This window comes from Centruroides sculpturatus, unplaced genomic scaffold, assembly GCF_000671375.1.
Source record: "Centruroides sculpturatus isolate CEXI.00-Female unplaced genomic scaffold, Cexi_2.0 scaffold1167, whole genome shotgun sequence".
In the NCBI taxonomy this organism is placed as follows: Eukaryota; Metazoa; Arthropoda; class Arachnida; order Scorpiones; family Buthidae; genus Centruroides; species Centruroides sculpturatus.
Genome location: NW_019385399.1, coordinates 167161 through 188182, shown reverse-complemented (window position 1 = coordinate 188182; position 21022 = coordinate 167161). Strand labels below are relative to the sequence as shown.

General features: G+C 34.3%; 1 protein-coding gene across 5 annotated transcripts in view; it reads right to left on the bottom strand.

The window, feature by feature from the left end:
• Positions 1–1095: 1095 nt before the first annotated feature.
• Positions 1096–21022, bottom strand: part of LOC111638538 (Y+L amino acid transporter 2-like) — a 118769-nt gene continuing 98842 nt past the window's right edge. For 4 of the 5 annotated variants that reach the window (XM_023384258.1, XM_023384256.1, XM_023384255.1 and 1 more), the window contains exons 8-11: positions 18602–18698; positions 2496–2645; positions 2245–2422; positions 1096–2173 (exon numbers count right to left, since the gene is read on the bottom strand). In XM_023384258.1, the coding sequence (XP_023240026.1) occupies positions 2109–2173; positions 2245–2422; positions 2496–2645; positions 18602–18698 (490 nt within the window). In that variant the 3' untranslated portion in view covers positions 1096–2108. Of the gene's footprint in view, positions 2174–2244; positions 2423–2495; positions 2646–6472; positions 7783–18601; positions 18699–21022 lie in introns of those variants that run through there. The other variant, XM_023384259.1, reaches the window with a different exon arrangement.

The following is a 21022-nucleotide window of genomic DNA, read 5'->3' as shown; positions in this document are numbered from 1 at the left end:
CATTACTTCGATAATTGCTCCCGACATTTGGAAATGCGCACGGTAATACGCCACAGTAGTTTTGTGCCGACAGCTTCAGGTTGAGTCGCATAAATGAAATTCTAAAACAATGCAGCAGATAAAAACTGTGAAGACCTGGAAATGTCTTTCCCTTCCTTACCCAAGAAAATATCGACGACTACCATACGCAGATACAATTGTTTAACGCCAAGTTTTGCCAAAATAATTTCATTCGTCTCGTGATAAATTAAAACAGCAATGAATTTAACTTCCGAAAAGATTGGCGTTTTTAATTCGTTAAATGGCTAATTTATTTCTCGGGTTAAATTATTTCTATTCCTTCCAACAATCGAACTTTTCTAAATATCATGGTGGAAATTCGTTCCAAGAAAAGATTTCCATAAATATCGAACCAACGAAAATTAAGTCGACGTTCTTCAAAAATTCCAGTAAACCTAATTTCCTCTAATTTACGGGAAGAATATTCAAAATAAAAGCTAAATATTAATTATTTTTTCGATTCGAACTTTACATCCGAGAAATCCAGTATCTAATTGTCGTTCGAATAAACTATCTTAAAAAGATTTTCTCGGAATAATTTATTTTCCAAAAATTAGTCAAATATATGAGCCGTTGATTTTGAAAGTGGGGCAAGTCCATTTTGTGAAAAAAAAAAATAGTTAAAGCTAATTTTTATTACAAATTTACATAAATTTTTAATCAATTCACAATAAATATCTTATAATATCAGTATAAATTTGTTACTAGTAATTTATATCGTCAACGATATTTATTGAGAGTTGATTTTGAAAGTAAGGCAAGTCTACTCTAAAGAAAAATATAATCTTACAATTTTTGTGTTCAAATTTTACAATGTTCAAATTATGAAAAATATAATGATATTATGGATTTATTACCTTACGTAAACTACCCATTCATTATAAATACTTTAAAAATCTGTACCATTTGAACTAAGAAATATAATTGTATGCATGCAATTACTGAATATTTTTCTTATTTTATCCACTTTTTCCTATAAAATTAAATTTATTTTTCGTTTTACTGTAGCTTTTCGAAAAAAGTACGAAATGTTGAAATAAAATAAATAAGTAAATAAATAAAATATTCAATTTTTTGTTGTTATAATTATATTCCATTAAAAAAATCAACGTTTTCAACAAATCATTGCTTTTGAAATTGAGGAAAGTCCATTGGCACATAACAAAATGATGATTTTTTCACCTACCACGGATAACCATTATTGCCTATTAAATTTACATGAAATAAGACCAAAAAAAAAAAAAACATAAAATAAGTCTATTACTGCTTACGAATACTTTTAACCCATTCAAATGCACACCATTAAATATATAGCAACAACATAAAATGGACTTACCCCACTTTCAAAATCAACGGCTCATATATTGCTGCAAATCGCGGCCACTAAAATCCAACCAATTAAAACTTTCGTATTTCGTGAAAATGGACAAGAAAACAAATAGATCGGTATCGCTGCGTTAAACCTTTGTTATTTACGTAGGTAAACGAATAATACAATTTTCGGCACCATTTTTACTTAGGATTATTAATTAGACGCTGTTTGTTAAAAGTATTATATTACGTATTATTTATTAGCAGCAAAATAAATAATATAACACTTCAAGTAAATAAAAGTAGGCCTACGTAGACTGGTAGAAAGACGCCAATTGCCGGCTCGCTCCGAAATTCTCTCGAAGGCACGTGATTTCTTTCGCATTTAAAAAAAATCACACGAATACGATACGAAGTGTAAATAGAAGAGTACTTACGAATGACTTCAGAAGATATTAAAAATGAATGCCATAGGCAGAAAAAAGAAAATTCAAAAATACACCGAACAATAAGAATAGAAAATTCTCCAATAAAACAAAATGTCCCGTGGCGAGTATTTCCACTACTGAGTGTCGTCGTTATAAACATTAAAAATTCTACGGAACGACAGTGACGTAAGATAAAACTTTCCGACTTTACACCATAACGAAGTAAGTTTTGGTAGTGCGTGTGCTAGAAATCGTCATTTACTTTTAAGTTTAGTTTAAAATTTTAAATTGTATCGTAAAATTAACTTTTCATTCTACTTTTCCTTCTTGTTCCACGCTTATTAATAATTTTTGAGTAATCAAAGTAATCCAAGCTGAAATATAAAAATTGAAAATTTAAAACACAGTTTTATCAAAATGATTATATAAAGATGAAAATACGCACCGATTACTTTCTTGTACATTTTCGGTTTATCTTTCCAATATATAGTTAAAAAATAAACAGGAATTCCCGAGACGGTTATGGCTATGCCTATACCCGTTTCCCATGGACTAACGTAAAATGGCAGAAACACCAGAAATATACAAACGATCATGAATATGACTGGAATTGCTAGATTAATCTACAAAATATAATTGAATACTTTGTTAAATTATACTAGAAATTTATATAAAAAATTTAAAACAAAATTATACTTTGATGGGTCTTTCCATGTGGGGCTGTTTTATCCTTAACCACAGCATTCCACCTACAGAAAACATTACGAACAGAGCTTCTATGAATGCCGTATAATTTATGAGAACGTACACTTGAATCGTCGATAAGTATGCCAGACTCAACACTCCCTACACAAAGAAACACACTAATAACTATTAAATTACATTTCTATATTTCCAATTTTACATAATATGTAAAATTTGAAATATCGAAATGTAATTTAATAATAATTTAAAATCGAGGGAAGATCGATTCTGTCGTAGTTTGCATACGAGACATCACATAATGTATGCAAATCAAGCAGGGTCAACACGAGTATTATTGCTATGACCAGAGTTTTTTAAGCATCAACAATGAAATATGTATTGTATATAACACACAATAGAAGAAAACATATAGATACAATGAAGTTTAGGCCTTTATAGTAAATATAATAATACTGTAATAAAACTTTATTGTACTTATTATATACAAGGGAAACTTAATATACACAAGTTTGTTAAAGCATGTGAACAGCTTTTTTCTTTCTTTATCCTCGCTTTTTACCATATTTATATGGGGTCAGCGTTTCCTTCTCTAATAAGTTTCTTCCATTTCTCCCTGTCAAGGGCTTCTCTCTTAACCTTTTTATACTCGCGGCCACCAAATATTTCATAATTTTCTTGTGACCCCCATTTTTTATTAATAATTTATATTTGTTAAATTATCTATAATAAACTGATTTTTCTATTATCGCTTTATTTTTTTATATAATAAACGTAAAACGTTATTTCATTATCTACTTAAATAACATTCAAACTTCACAATTAAACATAAAAACTCATTAACTTTTAACAAAAAATAAAATAAACTATTATTCGATCCAAAGTCGATGCTAAAACTAAACTAAAACACCCACAACTTGTCGTAAAGATTTTGCATATCTTTTGCAAAACATTAAATTTTCAAAGCCTACTATTTTTCCTAATTATTTTTAAAATTCCAAGCATTAATAGTTTCTTAGAATTACTTTGAAATAAAATCAGTACATACTGCGGTGTAAGTAGCATATTTGCATTTATTTCTTCTGTACTAACAAAGTTGTATACAGGAAGAAAGAAATAAATAAATAAAAAAAGTAAATACGAAAACTTTATCTTTCTTATTTCACTTTTCAATACGATATTCGGTTATACATCAATTTTCTTTTTATCATATTCTGAAGGAAATTTTGCATAATTTGGCGGCCCCGGCAAACTTTTTATGGACCCCAGGGGGCCGCAGCCCCATTAAGAAATACTGGTGTAGGGGACAAGCCACTACTAATTTGAGATGGAGAGCGTTGTTTTAGATTAAATCAATTAAAAATATGATTAAAAATTGCAGTCTGGCATTATGACAATGTCACAATAAACGAGCAATTGTGTGTATTGTGACATTGTCAAATGCCAGGCTGCATTTTTTAATCATATCTTTCATTTAAAATATATGCTCTCCATCTCAAATTAGTAGTGGCTTGCCTAGAGTCATGCCGGTCATCTATTAACTACTTTCAAGGGAAAAGTTTTAAATTGAAATAACGTGACTTCAGGTTTGCATCAGAAGTTCGTGTATCGTTAATCAGAGCCTCCTGCCCCTAAAGGAGGATGCACACATGCGACGCGGCAAGGATATATGGTGCATATATGATGTCTCCTAAGTAAACTTTGATAGAATCGGTCTGCCTTCGATTTCATTAATAAACCACAGATATCTGTCTTTAAAACTTTTGTTTTTTGGACAATTTAGTCAGATTTCTTGGTTTAGAAAATATTTAGAGTACTAATTTACATTTTATAAAAAGTGTTTTTAAAAATCTACAAAAAAAATTGGTAGATGGCATGGATGATGCAGTGGCCAATTATGATGTTAAATAATTATATTTCATCAATTACATTTTCAGACATGATATTTTTAAAAAGGTGACACCAATGTAATTACTTATATTTGTAACACATAATATAGTAAAATCTGTTTGAAACAAACTTGCATAAAATAAAACCTGTTTACACAAAAAACTTTGAAACACAGCAATATTTTGTTACATTTTACCGTAAGCAAGAAACCTGTCTAATGCAGAAATGAAAGATGACTCTGGGCACAAAGAACATAATCTGAATAAAATAGAAGTTTAAGATTCCACTTGTGAACAAATACACTCCTCAAAAGTGAAATTGCAACACCACAAAGGAATGTGCATAGCCACATACATATTGCAAGACTGGTACAGGTGACAGAGATATGCAAATAATTAAGTTTGCATATGCATGAGGTCATGTGTTACTCAGTTTTAGGCTATAAAGACCAGCAGCTAGCTCGGGCTGTAAATGCTATTGCAACAGTTCATGGCAACTGAACTTTCAAAGAAGCATACAAAATGCCTGAGATAACAGCAAGCTGAATATCACCAGCTAACAGCTAGGGGACAAGGACATATCCTGGTGTTACATGACCTTGGTTTGTCAATGCATACAGTTGCCACACGTGTTAGGCATGATGTGAGTACCACCCAGCAATATGTAACACGATAGACACAGAAAAATCTGTGAACATGCTGAAGAGGAAGTGGCATACAACAGAAAGCACAGACCAGCAGATTCATCAGGTAACCTATTAGGACCCATTCCCCACAGCACATGATTGGAAGCTACCCATCATTATCAATGAATCCATGTGTGTCCATCCAAACCATTCTCAACAGGTTGAGCTGCATACATGACACCAACAATGTGGGTGCCATTAACCACCTGATAGAGGGATGAATACGTGGCATGGTGTCGTCATCATTGCAACTAGACAACTGAATGGCATCAGGTATTGTTAAAAATGAATCCAGCTTCTGTCTGTAGAGGAATGACGACTATGGATGGATGTGATGTTATCTTGGGGAATGATGCGTGCCAACCCTTTATGCCGAGCATCCCCATACCAGGCATTATGGTTTGAGGAGGCATTATGTTCAATCAGCACAGCCCTCATGTACATTTCTGGTACTCTAGACAGCAGACTAGTATGCCACATGAATTGTGGAGGGTCTGTGGTTCGGCCACTGGTGCAGGCTGCACCCAATTACAGTGTTTTAGCAAGACAATGCCCAATTGCATGTCGCAAGGCAAACTCTCAGCAGCCTGAATGAAATTCATACCCTTCCCTGGCCAGCAGCCTTGCCAGATCTCTCTCCCATTGAATACCTGTGGGACATTGTTTAATGTGAGGTGCACCAGGGATCACCACCATATACCATAGATGACATGCACATTACAGTGGATGCAGCTTGGCAAGGGATACATCATGCAGCTATTAATCACCTCATTGATAGTATGCCTCACCATACAGTATAATGGTCCATGGTGGTCATATTCATTACTGAATAAACAGGTGTCTCTGGTGAAAAAAATTTGCCCCAGTGTAATTCCACTTCATACAGATTTCACTGTATTATGTGTATTATTTTAAGTAAAATGTATTAATGTTATCACAAAATAAAACCAAGTCTTTTTCATATAACATGGTCCAAATATCAATTGAATTTTCTCATTAAAATTTTGTTCCTAAACAACATCCAACATACATGCATATTATATAATCTACGGGAACGACAACGAAATATCTGGAATCAAATTAATTCACTAATTTTAAATCATTTTCAGTTCTTAGCATTGCAAATATTATTCCACACTTTTAGTTATTTCTTGTTTTTAAGTTAGTCATTGGATTTAGAATATTTCAAATTTACAAAAAAAATAAAACTATTATTTTATTTTTAAGTATGTTTAAAAATTGATTCTACTATTTTATTCATTAAATTTTTTGATAACTTGAAAAGTAAATTTAAATTTTATTTTCTTATTCAAGCTCCATTAAACATTCAATAATTCATTTTTTCAGAACTGAGGATAGCATGAATCCTTTAAAAATGATTTTCAAAGCTGTTACATTTACATCATTCAGATGCAATGAAACTAGGACTAAAATCATTAGCTGTTTAAAAATAATTTATGACAAAGTCCATAAAAAAAATCACCTTTTATTCACTTTCATGTTCCAGAATACACCTCATGATCATCTAACCTTTTCTTTTAGGCTATTGCTCACCAAAATTTTTAAAAATTCCCTTTATACACGAGAAAAAAATTCTGATTAAAATGAAAACACCACTTTTCTGGCTGTTATTTATAGAACACGAGCCTATTTTCCATCTCCACTATACTCTATCAACAATTTTCCACCTCTACTCCACTTCGCTCCACTCTCCCCTCCTCTTTCCTTATAGCTATACTAATGAGTGTGATCATTAACCCCCATTTAATAAATAAATAAATATATAACACGGAAAAATACTGAAATCATGTCAAATTTGACCCTCCAATTTTTTGGAAAATCTCTATGTTTTCAGATATTCTGAACTCAAAAAACAGGAAAAAATAGACATGTATATTTGTGTTGGCATCTATTTTGTTTAATATCTCAGAATGCAGTAAAGAATAAATAATGAAATTTGACATGATAATTTGTATACAAGATGCATCAATGCCATTAAATTTTGGTGGTTAAAAGTCTAGGGCAGTGATTCTCAACCACTGTGCAAAGTGACGCGAGATTTTTGAGATGTGCCGCACTGCAAATGCCCATACATAAGCGACATCAGACAAGTAGTTCAATTGGTTCTACCTTCCTAGGGTGCAACTGGAAATTGTAATTGGTGTCACCAGTAACTGCCAATAGTTACCAAGGCATTTAGAAAATGTGACCTAAATAACCAACTGCATTTAAAAATCAGTTATGACATCACCAGTTGCCCTGCAGTACTTACCGAAGTAACCATGTGTCCTGCCAAATTTTTAAATTATTAAAAGTGTACCATGAAGAAAAAAAGGTTGAGAATCACTGGTCTAGGGGGTGGAGAGATGGAGAAGGTCACGTCATATCTAGAATGAGGTCGAACTTAAAAGTGTTACTTGCCATTGACTTTTACAATTTTTTTAAAATAATTCGTCTCTACCCTCAAAATTATGCTTTTTGCCCCCTCTATAATAATTAATAATGTAAAAGTTATTTTCTAATAACATATCATCACATATGGCACCATATACAATTTTTAACTTTGCTCTTGTCTTAATGTTTCATAAACATAAAAAAAAAATCAGAGTGGGAACAAACAGATGTCTTCTTGCCTTTCCATCCATACCACATTAGAATTTGCTTGAACATATATTGGTAACAAGTAGATTTCAAGCTGTACTCTGGCTGCAAATCATATTGAATATTTCAATTTATTAGATTTCAAATGACAATTTTTATATTTTAAAATTGAAGACAAAATCCACTGAAAAACATGTTCGGCTTTTAATCAGATATTTTTTCATGTTTTAAGGAAATCTTTGAAATTATTTTGATAACCAAGTAGCATAAGAGTTCTGACAAGAGGTCAAGTCATCATGGGTTGTATTCTGGAACATGAAAGTGAATAAATGTTAACTTTTTGGATGGACTTTATCTTCAATTTTAATTCATATAAAAATTATCACTTTGAATCTTACAAATTAAAAGAAATCAATGACTATTTCTTTGCTTTCATGTTACAAAATTAAATAAAATTGATTTATACAATAAATATTTCATATAATAATTAGTATAACAATTAGTTGGTGTAACAAATCATAATTAATTAATAAAAAATAATGTTAGTTTTAGAGTATGTCAACTCTGTGAAAATGCAAAGAAACAATGCAACAATGCTAAACTGCTTAAAGGAGTCAAAGTATTAGATTAAATGTTTTTCAGGTCTCCTCTTTCCCATCATCAGAACCTAGAACAGTGATTCCCAAACTTTTGAACCACAACTCTTTTAATCCCCTGCCATCTGGGCATCTCACAATACATATACAGAAAATCCTCAATTTAATGAATTTAATTTAATAAGTGCAAACAGGTGTCTGTTAATGCTGAAATTCTAAAAAATAGAATGTTATCTGGAAAGGGCATATTTACCATTGTTTTACAATTTTCAAATGGTAATGCAAAAATACTTTCAATACAATACACAATATAAATTTATTAAATTACTAGATGTTACTCGCGATTTGCCCGCAGAGGTTTTGTAAGCAAACCCCATTTATATTCAGTATTTCAACAACCATAGTAATTGTTATATAACACCTACCACTGAAAATCAAACGAAATATTTTCAATTTGATCAATTTTCTGGAACGTTTACAATTGTTCTATAATTGAACCAATATGCAATAACAAATTTGAATTTAAAATGGTTCGAACATTTGGTTAAAAAATCGAAATATATAAAAATATTTATAACAATGTCTGAAATGTTATCAATTTAATACACCTAAGTACTCAATGTCAAATGTAGACTAAATGTCGTTGAAAACAAAAAATCACACCTAAAATAGTACAGTAGAAGCCATTCTTCCGGTTAAGCCTTAATACTCTCCCTCTCCCCCCGCGGGGGAATTTCAAAAAATCCCTTCTTAATGTGCGTTTCCATGACGTACCCTAACGGTGTACCAAATTTCACCTCTTTAGGTTCAGCGGTTTGCTCTGGGCGATGATGAATCGGTGACTCAGTCAGTCAGTCAGGACAAGTAATTTTATATTTTTAGATTATAATAGAGAGAGAGAGTCGAAGATAAAAAAACAGGTTGAAACAATTATAACAAAGAAAAAGATGTCTAGCTTTAGTTGTTTGCTCTCTGATGAAGAGAAGAATCCTCAGCTGCAAAATCTTCAAAATGTTCTGTACATTATTAGACGCATTGAAAATTTTGAATTTTTTGTAGCTAAATGTGAAATTAAAACAACTTGAGACCCAGAGATAGAGTGGTCTTTTACCCTTTTGCAGACTCTTTTAGCCATTAATCTTTTACTGAATGAAATACAGAGAATGTTTCTTTATTAACTAAAAACAGTCTTAAAGATTTTATCTATTATTTGTAATTATAATACTAATTTTATAAAAATAGAAATTACTATAGACCTGTAATTTTCCATAGGGCCTAGAGAAAAATTCCCAGCTCTCCCTGTCAACAACCTCAAATTCCAGATGTCTTTATCAAGTGAAAAACATGTCAATTGATTATTATTTGTTCCAAAGTGTTCTGTATACATTTTTATTTATACTGCTTTAGATTTTTAATAAAATTTAGTACCACTCATGCCATATGCTGGAATGGAGAAATACAGTAGACCCCCTATAACACGGGTTCATATAACACGGCGAAAAAATTGTAATCGTGTTCGTATAATATGGTAAAACATCATCGCTGACTTGTGTCACAACAGGATTGGTCGAATCTGGACCAATAGCGGATATTGCACAAACTGTTGAGTTTAAATGAGCACTGGACCTACTAAAAAACATTTATTATTCAACGGCCATAAAAATTATATTTTTATTAATAATGTCTCCAAAGTTCAATGAATTTTTTGCAGAAAAATAACATATCAGAAAGCACACGCCCGCCGTTTGATGAGCCACTCTGCCACAAAAACAAGCTTAAGCAATGGTGTCGTTGAACGGTGCACACTCGGTAAGTAATCCTACAATTTTTTGTTTATAGCATAGTTTATATGGATTATTCCCAAAAAATTATACGTGTTTTGGAAATATTGAGTCAAATTAGTCTAGAATCGATTAATTTTATGGAAGAAAACATTTCAAACAACCGTAGTCCCTAAACTGCACACGTGCTGGGCTGTGATTGGCTCATGTATTTAAGTGACTCGTACAACACTGAATTCATAAAACACAGAACGTATCTACTGCGTTATAGTGGAGTCTATTGTACCACTCATGCCATATGCTGGATTGGGAGATCCTGGTAGTTGAGGGGCAACATAATGTTGTAGTGCTTCGTGACTATTTTCCTTTTTTTTTTTTGTTTCGGTTTTTCCCTCACCCCTTTCGTTTTGTTTCGTGGTACCACCCTTCCCCAGTTAATCGTGTGTTGGCAGCCTGATTGGCCAGTTGAGGTCATGTGTGGTGTATATCTGGTTAGTAGGATATATAAGGATGTGACCCACGTGGAGTAGGGACCTTTTGTTTTTTGGTTTTCCGGCTTGTTCCCGACCGCGGTGTTCCGACCAGGTGTGGATAATTGAAGCGCTGAACACAAGAAACCAGAGGAAGAAGGAAGACAAAGGAGAAGAAATCAGTTTCCATATGAATAGGAACTGTGTGGTGGTGAACTCCAACTCGTTCAAGTGAGAGAAGATCAGTGGAAGACTAGTAGGCACCGTTTAGTTCTTCAAATGTTTGTACGGAGCCAAGATTTTTGTTGTGAGTAATGTTTGTTATATATCTTCTTTGTTACATGCTGTTTCGTCATCCCGCTTTTCCACATGTTGCGAGTCCCCATAGTCAAGGGAGGGAAGAGAGGAACGAGGTGAACGTATGTGGCGTTGACTTGGGTATAACACAATTTTGTTATTAATTCGCGCCTTGTGTAAATATCCCGTTATAATTAACGAACTTTAATTAAAATCCCAGATATTGTTGAGCCGACTTGTCTGTGTGTTTTGTGTTCAGCCCTGAAGACCTTGCTCTACAGGGAAACTCTACAATGTACACTGCTTTGGCCCCTGCCTCAGACAAACAGGTGGCTCAAAGCAAACTCTGTTCAAGTCAATTGGCTGATCATAGAGTCCTTTCTGATCCCAGCTCAGAGTCAACTGATCAGTGTAGTACAGACAGATTAGTCTTCTGCCTGATTACATTGTGAGGGAATAGCTCCTGGAAAACCCTGGTGCGTCAGTAGGTGTTGCTAATGCACACTGTACAGCATCTCCTTGTTGGGCTCGATGGTGGGTGGGGTCACCGGAAGCCAAAATTATTTTTTTAAGTAAGGAGTCACTAACAAACAAATCACCATGCACTTCAAATTTTCTTCCTGGACCTTTTAAGCTGTACTTTCTGATTCTACATTAAAATACTGAAAGTTTGGGAGCTCTGTCCCCTTTGCTGATCCAAAAGTTGATAAAGTCTGCTGTTGGCAACCTCACAAAGTTAAAAAATTGAGATCTGGAAATCTGCTGGCGGAAACTCATCAGTAATCTAAGAAATTTTTGGCAATAATGACTTTAGGAGATATTCAGTTTTCTGTCTCTCCACACTCCACTCTCAACTTTTCTTGTGAAGTAGTATCAGAAAATGATCTCCTCTCCAAGCAAAATGCTTTGATTTTTCACTGACTGTCTGCCCAAGGTGTAGTGGCAGTCCATTGTATTAGTATTCATAGAGATGGACAACAGATTGCCACAAAGCACAATTTTAATGTTTAATACTCCAAATTGCCTTTTTTTTGCAATAGCCAGATAGTTACGATGCCCAGTTCATCCATATATACTGAATTCACTGCATTGTTATCAATGCAAACAGTTTGATCATTCCAAAATATGCTGCCATGGCACAAGTCTTTGTGCGAGATGTGGTCTTCCAGGACATGAAAGCATCACACATAGTGCTGATCCTTATTGTATGAATTGTAAGGGGGTCCATTCCTCCTATTCACATACTTTTGTGACTCTTCATGGCAGTGGGAACAGAAAATACATGAAGTGACAATCTCAAAGAACATTACTTTTGCTGAGGCCAGAAAAATCATAATGCCTCCAATGCAACGTTAATAGACTTCCTATGCCATTGCAGCAATTAAATCTATCAAGTCTATTGCTGTGCAGACAAATATTTCAATTCTATCAAATGAATCCCTAACATGACATGAGAGACACATGATATCTCAAACTGATCCACTGCGAAAAGAGAAAATGATGTCCAAATCATTCAGTAATACCAAACAAACACTCTCAACTCTCCAACAGATATATAGGCAGAGTCATGGCCTGAAATCTCAGAGCAAGTAAATAGTCTCAAAGGATATAATAAAATCTGACACCCCACTCTTCATGACTGAATGCTGGAGATGGTATGGATGTAGTCTGTCCCCAGTTATCGCCTCCACGTCAGAGCAAAGTTAAAACACAAAGGGATTGGTACAGGCTAAACCTCACCATCTTAATGTTATTTTATCATACATATATATTTTACTGTTTTTTAAGACTACTTCCTTATTTTTATCATTTTAACATGTCAGTGTGATTTGGCATATTGCATATTTCTTACTGGTTTTTAAGGCTATGTTATTCTTTTAGCTTAAGTTTTATTTTATATATCTACTGTTATTGTTTTTGCTTTTGTTGAATGGTATTATAAAACTTTTAGTATTTTTATTCTATTTCCGTACTGGTTTTTTGGTCTTTAGAGTTGGCTGAATTTATCAGACCTTTATTATTTTAATCCAGTTTTACCTGTCTTGTAGCATTGATTTTATGCTTTGTTTTACACATCTACTTGGTTTTGTTGAATGGCTTTATGAAACTTTTATCCTAATTTTGAACTAGTTTACAAGCACCATTTTCGTTTTATGTTAATTTTAACAATTCGCCATATGGTTGGCACAGCTTGGCCCAAGAGGCCCTTCTGCCATTAAAAAGCAACAAACCAAACAAACACAATGGGCTATTGCTCAGTAGCCATTCTTAATTTAATATACTACTCCATAAGGTGACCTATGCTGATGATGCTTTCCTGCTGATGGGTGGCTATTCTAGGCAGCAACTAGAGGAAAAAGTAGCAAACACATTGAATGTAATTCTCTCTTGGGGCAAGGAAAACAATCTCAGCTTCAACCCCCAAAAAATCAAGTCAATCATCTTCACCCAGCAGTATAAAAACACACACTATAAGAGATGCTCCACTGTCAAAATGGGTGACAGCAGTATCAGGTGTTATAAACAAATAAAATACTTGAGTGTTCTACTTGATTATAAACTCTTGTGGGCTCCACATATTAAGTACATCACAGACAGAACCTTGATGATATTTAATGGCCTAGCAAGGTATGCCAAGAGTAACTGGGGCCTTACCAGTGAAACCTTGGATGTCATTTATGAGAGTGTCTTCCTGCCCATCATCAGCTATTCCTCAGCTGTCTGGATAGAGGATATTAACAAGGTTCACATCACATCAGAAGGAGGCTGATAACTGCCCAAAGAAAGACCTTACTTGTCCTTGCTGGAGCATATAGGACCACTGCAACTAGTGAACTACAAGCTATCAAAGGAAAACAACCAATCTGACTCACCATCAAATCCATTGCATAGATCCAGCTTGCCTCACGTGACATCACCAACACTGCCATCAACCACCGTCTAGAGGTCAACTCAATGGAGGAAAACGTCAACATTGGGGACCTCCTACCTTCCTACTTGTGGCCCATTTTGGGGTGAACATCATTTCACAGACAATGAATTTTGTATATACACTGATGGATCAAAGTTAAACAACAAGGTGGAGTGTGCTTTTGTGGTGTTCAAAGATGGTGAAGAATTCTCATACCAGCAGTGTCACATGAATACTAGCTGCTCTGTTCTGCAGGCAAAGATGTGTGCTATCCACCAGATCTGGTGGATAGCATACATCTTTGCCTGCACACATCTTTTGCTGATCTGGTGCAATGACAATCTTAGCCATCATGATATCAACATATTCACTGACTCTGCCTCTTCTGTCTGTCTTATACAATACTTTAAATGTACCCAAAAGATTGTCAACAGTATTAATCATCTGGCTATTGTCATTATATATCATCTATCTGGCTATCATTGTTGGTACTATTCAATGATTGAACAGTACCAACAATTTTACTCCCTCTCCTGGATTAGAGGTCACCAGGGTCTGCTTGGAAATGACAGAGCAGATGTTCTGGCCAGGTAAGCTGCTATGGATTGTAAAGGTGTTTATGTCTACAATGCCATCTCAAAACAGAGTGCAAAAACCGTTTTCAGGAAGGAGAACAACAACACATGGAAAAGTGACTGGAGTAATTAGCAAACTGGTGCTTTCACATCCTTATTTTTCCCACGCATTCTCACCAACCTAAACCAGAAAATATGTTTCTACACCCATGAAGAAATCCAATTCTTAACTGGGTATGGGTCTTTTGCCAGCTACCTTAAAAGGTTCAAAATTCAGGATGAAGACAAATGCATCATCTGTAATATGGAGGATGAGCCACTGCACTACATCTATCAGTGCTCTGCATTGGAGAGCAACAGACTTAAAATCCAATTACTGACACAGCTGGCATCCCATAGCCTTACTCCCCCCTCAAATGAACAATAACATAACAATAACATTGAACAATAACATACTTCTAGAGGAGTTCCAGTGCCTCATCAAGAGTTACTTCAAGCATATAGGTAATAATAGAAGATTTTTCCATGTGCAGAGTGATTCTAACTGCTGAAATTATATTTATATGTATATGTAACTGGTATATTATGTCTATCACAGCTTTGTTATATAATATCTTTTTTGTTAGTTACTTTTATACCTTGCCTTAATTTCAATATGAAATAATCACTGTAATTTATGGCCAAAAATGTGTCATTTGAGCAGTACAAGAGGCTGCAAAGTTTTGCTACAGCACTGTGACATGTTGAGAATGCACATCTCTTTGAGAAATAAGTTTCGTTTATTGCTGATAATTGTTGATTGTGTACAATGTCACAGATATTCAAAGTAGCAGCAGCAACTTTATTACATAATGTGTGTGCCTCTTGATGATATTCTTCTGAACTCTTTGAAAGATAGCAGGAAATTCTATGATTTGTGCAGCTGCTAATAGTAATTCATTCTACAAGATCTGACTGCAGTGTAGTTTTGTACGAGGGTGAGTCAAAAAGTAAGTTTCAGTGATGTCAAAAATTCAAGTATGAAACATATAGGTCAAAAATGTTATTTGTGAAAATGTACAATCCAAGTGCTTGCAGTGGTTGGCAACATGGCACTTGACCACCTTCCCCAACCTATGTGACATCAGGACTGAGAGTTGAGTCGACGTGCTTCTGTTTGGATGTTCACCTCACTGCATGCTCCGACCACTGTTTCCAAGGTCAGTGTAATTGTGATTCTTTTATATAGTTCTGTAGAATAAACTCGTGACAATGACCATTGTTCTGGAATCATTCCTTTGACACGACAATGACACTACTCATGGACGTAATCAGACTGACTAACATAACCAATTTCCTTCTCAAGAGTATGCCTTAATGGCCTCCTCACTGATGACCCTAATGTGATCTCCATGATGTAGTAATTTGAACAACGTGATCTTTACGATGTAGGATCTGGAGAATGTGATTCCAGCAATGCCAACCATTTCATAACCTGAATCCCAGACTTCATCTACAGGAATCCAGGTAGGCCTCCCTTTTTTCTCTCCTTGCTGGTAAAGCAGCCTAACTAAGATGACAAAGCCCAAACCCACCGCAAAAGTGAACAGAGTGGCCCTCAGACTACCTCTATTTTGGGACAAGGCCCCAGAGTTGTGGTTTGCAAATATAGAAGCCCAGTTTGCCATCTTTGGTATCACAAAAGACTACCAAATACTACTCGGTCATCTCTGCTCTGAACTCCAACATTTTGAACTATGTGAGCGACATCATTCTCAATCCATCGGCCGAAAACCATTATAACATGCTTAAGGCCAGACTTTTTGCCGATTTCTCAGACTCAGAGCAGAGGCGAATCAAAGTGCTACTCTTGGACATCACATTGGGAGATGAAAAACCATCCCATTTACTGAGAAAAATGAGGCAATTAGCCAACAACAAATTGGGAGAAGATTTCCTAAAAACTTTATGGCTACAGCAACTACCACAACAGACTTAGGAGATCCTGGCAGCCTCCAATGACAGCTTAGAAAACTTAGCTACCATGGCTGACAAAATAGGTGAAGTAATATACGCGAGCATTAATGAAGTTCAAAATAATACCCAAAGTCAGTTAAGCGAGCTCCAGACACAGATAGAATCTTTAAGTCAGAGAACTGAATGACTAGCCTGCTCTCAAGACAAAGTTAGACGGGAAGACCATGCTGGCAGCGACGATCAAAGACACCTAAAAACTATGCTAGTAACCAATGTAGGTATCATCAGAAGTACAGGAGCAAGGCAAAATACTGCTGCACCCCATGCTCTTTTTGCCATTTGGAAAACCCTTAACGAAATCGCACAAAACGGCCCACTGCAATTTCAGACTGATAATAAGAGCCATTTATTCATCTTCGACCTCACTTCTAACTGTGAGTATCTGGTAGATAGCAGAAGTGATGTGTGTGTTTTGCCCTTCTCAAGGAATGGCATGTAAATGACCCCATGCTGTGAGGCTCTATTCAGCAAATGGTACACCAATATTAACATTTGGTACCAAGTTAGTCACGCTTGACCTTAATCTCCAGTTAGGAAATCCAACCTAACCACCACCTTAGTGGTGTATACCATTGTTAATTAATATAGGTTCTAAAAGTATTGAATGGGACAGACCTCAAATCATCCAAACAATATGGAATTGCCAATACATATGATATGCAGAAGAATTTCATGCTTATAAAGCAACTTGTATAGAACATTGTATCAATTATAAGCTTGGAGGTCGTTTTTTGTAAATGACACAAAGCCTTGCAACAGCTATGGCATGAACTGTTTGCATTATTTGATTTAATGGATATACGTTACTGTTTATAGATATTTTGTATTTAACTAATTTTAATGTTGGAAATAAAGCCAAGTGTTTATTTATAACTCTCATTTGAGNGTCGTTTATCCGAAAGCTGGTTATCCGAAACGTCTGTTATCCGAAAGCATTCCAGTCGGCAAATTTAAATTTTCGCTAGTGCTGTGGCGCTGCAATCTTCGACTATTTCTTTGGCTACTCAAATATTTTACGTTTTTGATACTAAATTAACATCTGAAGTATAATTTTTTTATTGTTTTTATATTTTTCAATATATTTATTTTGTTTGTACAAAATAAAAAAATAATTTTTAATGATACAATAGTCTACTAGAAAAAGGGTGTTAAAAATGTCCAAAAATGTTTTAGTTATTAAATTTTTACTGCTTTTTCAAGGTTATTTCAGTCTATTTTGTTTTAACTCTTGTACAATTAATAACAAAAACAGAAGTAAAAATGTCTGTAAGAAACCATCCCTTTTTTTATTAACAAGGAAAGTTCAATTTAATTCTGAAAATATATATAGAAAAAGGCTTGTATTTATTTAAAAATTTCTAGTAAGATGGACACAATTTAGGTAAGCAAATAAAAAATGTATTGCATGAATGCTATCAGCCCATAACTATTAATTAAATAATAGTCAACCTGGCCATGGCACCCCTGACCCCAAACTATGTGCCACAATGCACAGTTTGGAAACCAATGCTCTAGAACAATAGACATGTGTCAGAAGACATGTTCAAATTTCCTCTTAAACATTTGATAAAAATTTACACATTCCTATATGATGGGCTGGAGGAGTCCCTAAAAACATTTAATCCAATAAAAAGTNAATTTGTATCCTAGATTATTATTATCCAAACTACTATTGTGGCATTCCATTATATATTCTACTAGAAAAAGGGTGTTAAAAATGTCCAAAAATGTTTTAGTTATTAAATTTTTACTGCTTTTTCAAGGTTATTTCAGTCTATTTTGTTTTAACTCTTGTACAATTAATAACAAAAACAGAAGTAAAAATGTCTGTAAGAAACCATCCCTTTTTTTATTAACAAGGAAAGTTCAATTTAATTCTGAAAATATATATAGAAAAAGGCTTGTATTTATTTAAAAATTTCTAGTAAGATGGACACAATTTAGGTAAGCAAATAAAAAATGTATTGCATGAATGCTATCAGCCCATAACTATTAATTAAATAATAGCCAACCTGGCCATGGCACCCCTGACCCCAAACTATGTGCCACAATGCACAGTTTGGAAACCAATGCTCTAGAACAATAGACATGTGTCAGAAGACATGTTCAAATTTCCTCTTAAACATTTGACAGAAATTTACACATTCCTATATGATGGGGCTGGAGAAGTCCCTAAAAACATTTAATCCAATAAAAAATTTGGCTCTTTTAATCAATGCTAATATTAATACACAATAGTAAATAATAAATAAATACAAATATAAATAGTATAACATACCTGAAAAACAAGACTGGGCATTGGAGTAAAATAATTAATGCTAATCATTGCAAGAGAACGTGGAAGATGTCCTTGCCGAGCACCAACAAAAAATAATCTAAAAATTGCAGTAGGATTAAAGAAACAGAAAAGTGTTTCAGTAAATTTTACTTATTTTAAGCAATAAAGTAAAATAAATCTTATATTAGTTCATAATCATAACAATTTGATCAGAAAATTTTAAATATTTATAACATTATAATTTACAACAAACTTCTTTTTATCTGTAAAAATGTTTTATGGCATAACTTAATAGGTAAAAAGAAATGGGAACTCATTATCTTATTCTCCCAGAAAAATCAACTTGGAAGTACAGTGGAACCCCGGTTAACGAACGTCCTGGTTAACAAACTTTTATTTTGCAAAAATTTTGTCTCAGATAACGAACAAAATTCGGATAACGAACGTTATGGTATTTTGTGTCAAATTTTAGTTGGTGTTTGGATGCGTGAGTTAAGCATTGCTTTTCCGAGTGTTTGTGCTATACTTTTTTTTTCAGTTTTGTGATTTATATATTTAATCAATATGGCATCCAAGAAAGAAAAAAGTCATAGTGGCAATAGAAAATGACAATGCGCTATCGCATTTGAGAACAATTTTGATTAGAAGAGTAAGACAATTAACTTTAGATCAATTTCTTGTTCCTTACAGAAAGAGTTTGTCAAGTTATGGCAACGCAACACTTTGGAGATCTGCCTAGGGGGAATGCCTTCTGGGAGGTGTTTTTAAGTGAAACTGGCCCTATTTAGGCGTTACAGACGTGGAGAAAACCCGGAAAACTTCACGTGGCCAGCCTGTCTGAGCGAACCCACGAACGAACTCCCCATGTTCAAGGTACGAAGACCACTTAGCCGCTGGTGGGTTTTTTTACCCACCAGCGGCTAAGCGGCTAAGACTTCGACTCGAGGAATCTTCCGATGAAGTGCTACCCATTATTTTTTGGAGGAGGTCCCCCTTCTAAGCATTAAGGTTCATATATCTACACTTTTCTGCCACCAACTACAACAAACAAAGGTATGTACAGTGTTATTTTATTAAACAAAGTTTACATGTTTGCTGCTGTAATGATAGATACTACGTTTTCCTACATTTTCATCAAAGAAAATTACTGTATATTATAAATAAAATCACAAAACTTTCGGAGACTAGAACGGATTAATTGCATTTTCATTAATTTCTATGGAAAAAATTGCTTCGGATAACGAACAATTCAGTTAACGAACGGAGTCGCGGAACGGATTAAGTTCGTTAACCGGGGTTCCACTGTACTATAAAAAGCAATTAGTCCTTAGGAATACATCACCACCAACACTATCCGTGGGATTTTTTCTGGTAGGGGAGGATGCTGTAATGCCTCCTTGGTTGACAGACAACAAAATGCTCGTGAAATTGAAATGTGGAAAGTCAGATTGTTAAAAATATGTGGAAAACTAGAAATAAAAATAAATGGAATAGAAATTGATGCTCTTGGTTTAAGTCAAGTGAAAGAGCCAAACACATGAACCTTCTGAAGTGGAAACTGAATAAATCCAACTCTTATTGTCCTTTCATAGCATCTTAAATACAAATTTCTATTAAACATGTATTCAGAATGTCAAGAAGGATCAAGAAGAGTTGTATTTATTCTCAAGAAAAAGCTTGGACTAATAATTATAAGTACAGTACATGGACATATAGTGAGAACAACAATCATAATTGAGGCTAAGCCTAGAAATATGGTGCTGGTTCAGATCTACTATACAAGCCTAATTCAATCTACACCAATGAACAGATTAAAGATATGAACAAACAGAGTGCCTTTATGAGGATCAATGAGGATGATAATTTGATTATTCTGGGGACTAGAATGTAGTTGTTGGAGAGAATGAAGAAAATAAAACAATTTGAAAGTTTAGACTTGGCTCAAGAAACAAAAGTGAGAGAGAATTGTGGAACTCTGTCAAAGCCATAGGCTATCATTGCATATACAGTAGAGCGTCGTTTATCCAAAAGTCAATTATCCAAAACATCAATTATCTGAAAGAATTCCAGTCGGCAAATTTAAATTTTTGCCAGTGCTGTGATGCTGCAATCTTTGGCTATGTCTTGGGCTACTCAAATATTTTACGTTTTTGATACTAAATTAACTTCTGAAGTATAATTTTTTTATTGTTTTTATATTTTTCAATATATTTATTTTGTTTGTACAAAATAAAAAAATAATTTTTAACGATACAATAGTCTTCGTTAGGCTTAACATCGACGAAAATTCAACGCGAAGCGACACGCAATGGAGAAAAATGTCAAGATGGGATAAATTACTATATTTTTTTGTACATAACCGGTTATCCGAAACATCGATCTTCCGAACAACCCCAGTCCCCAATTGATTCGGATAATCGA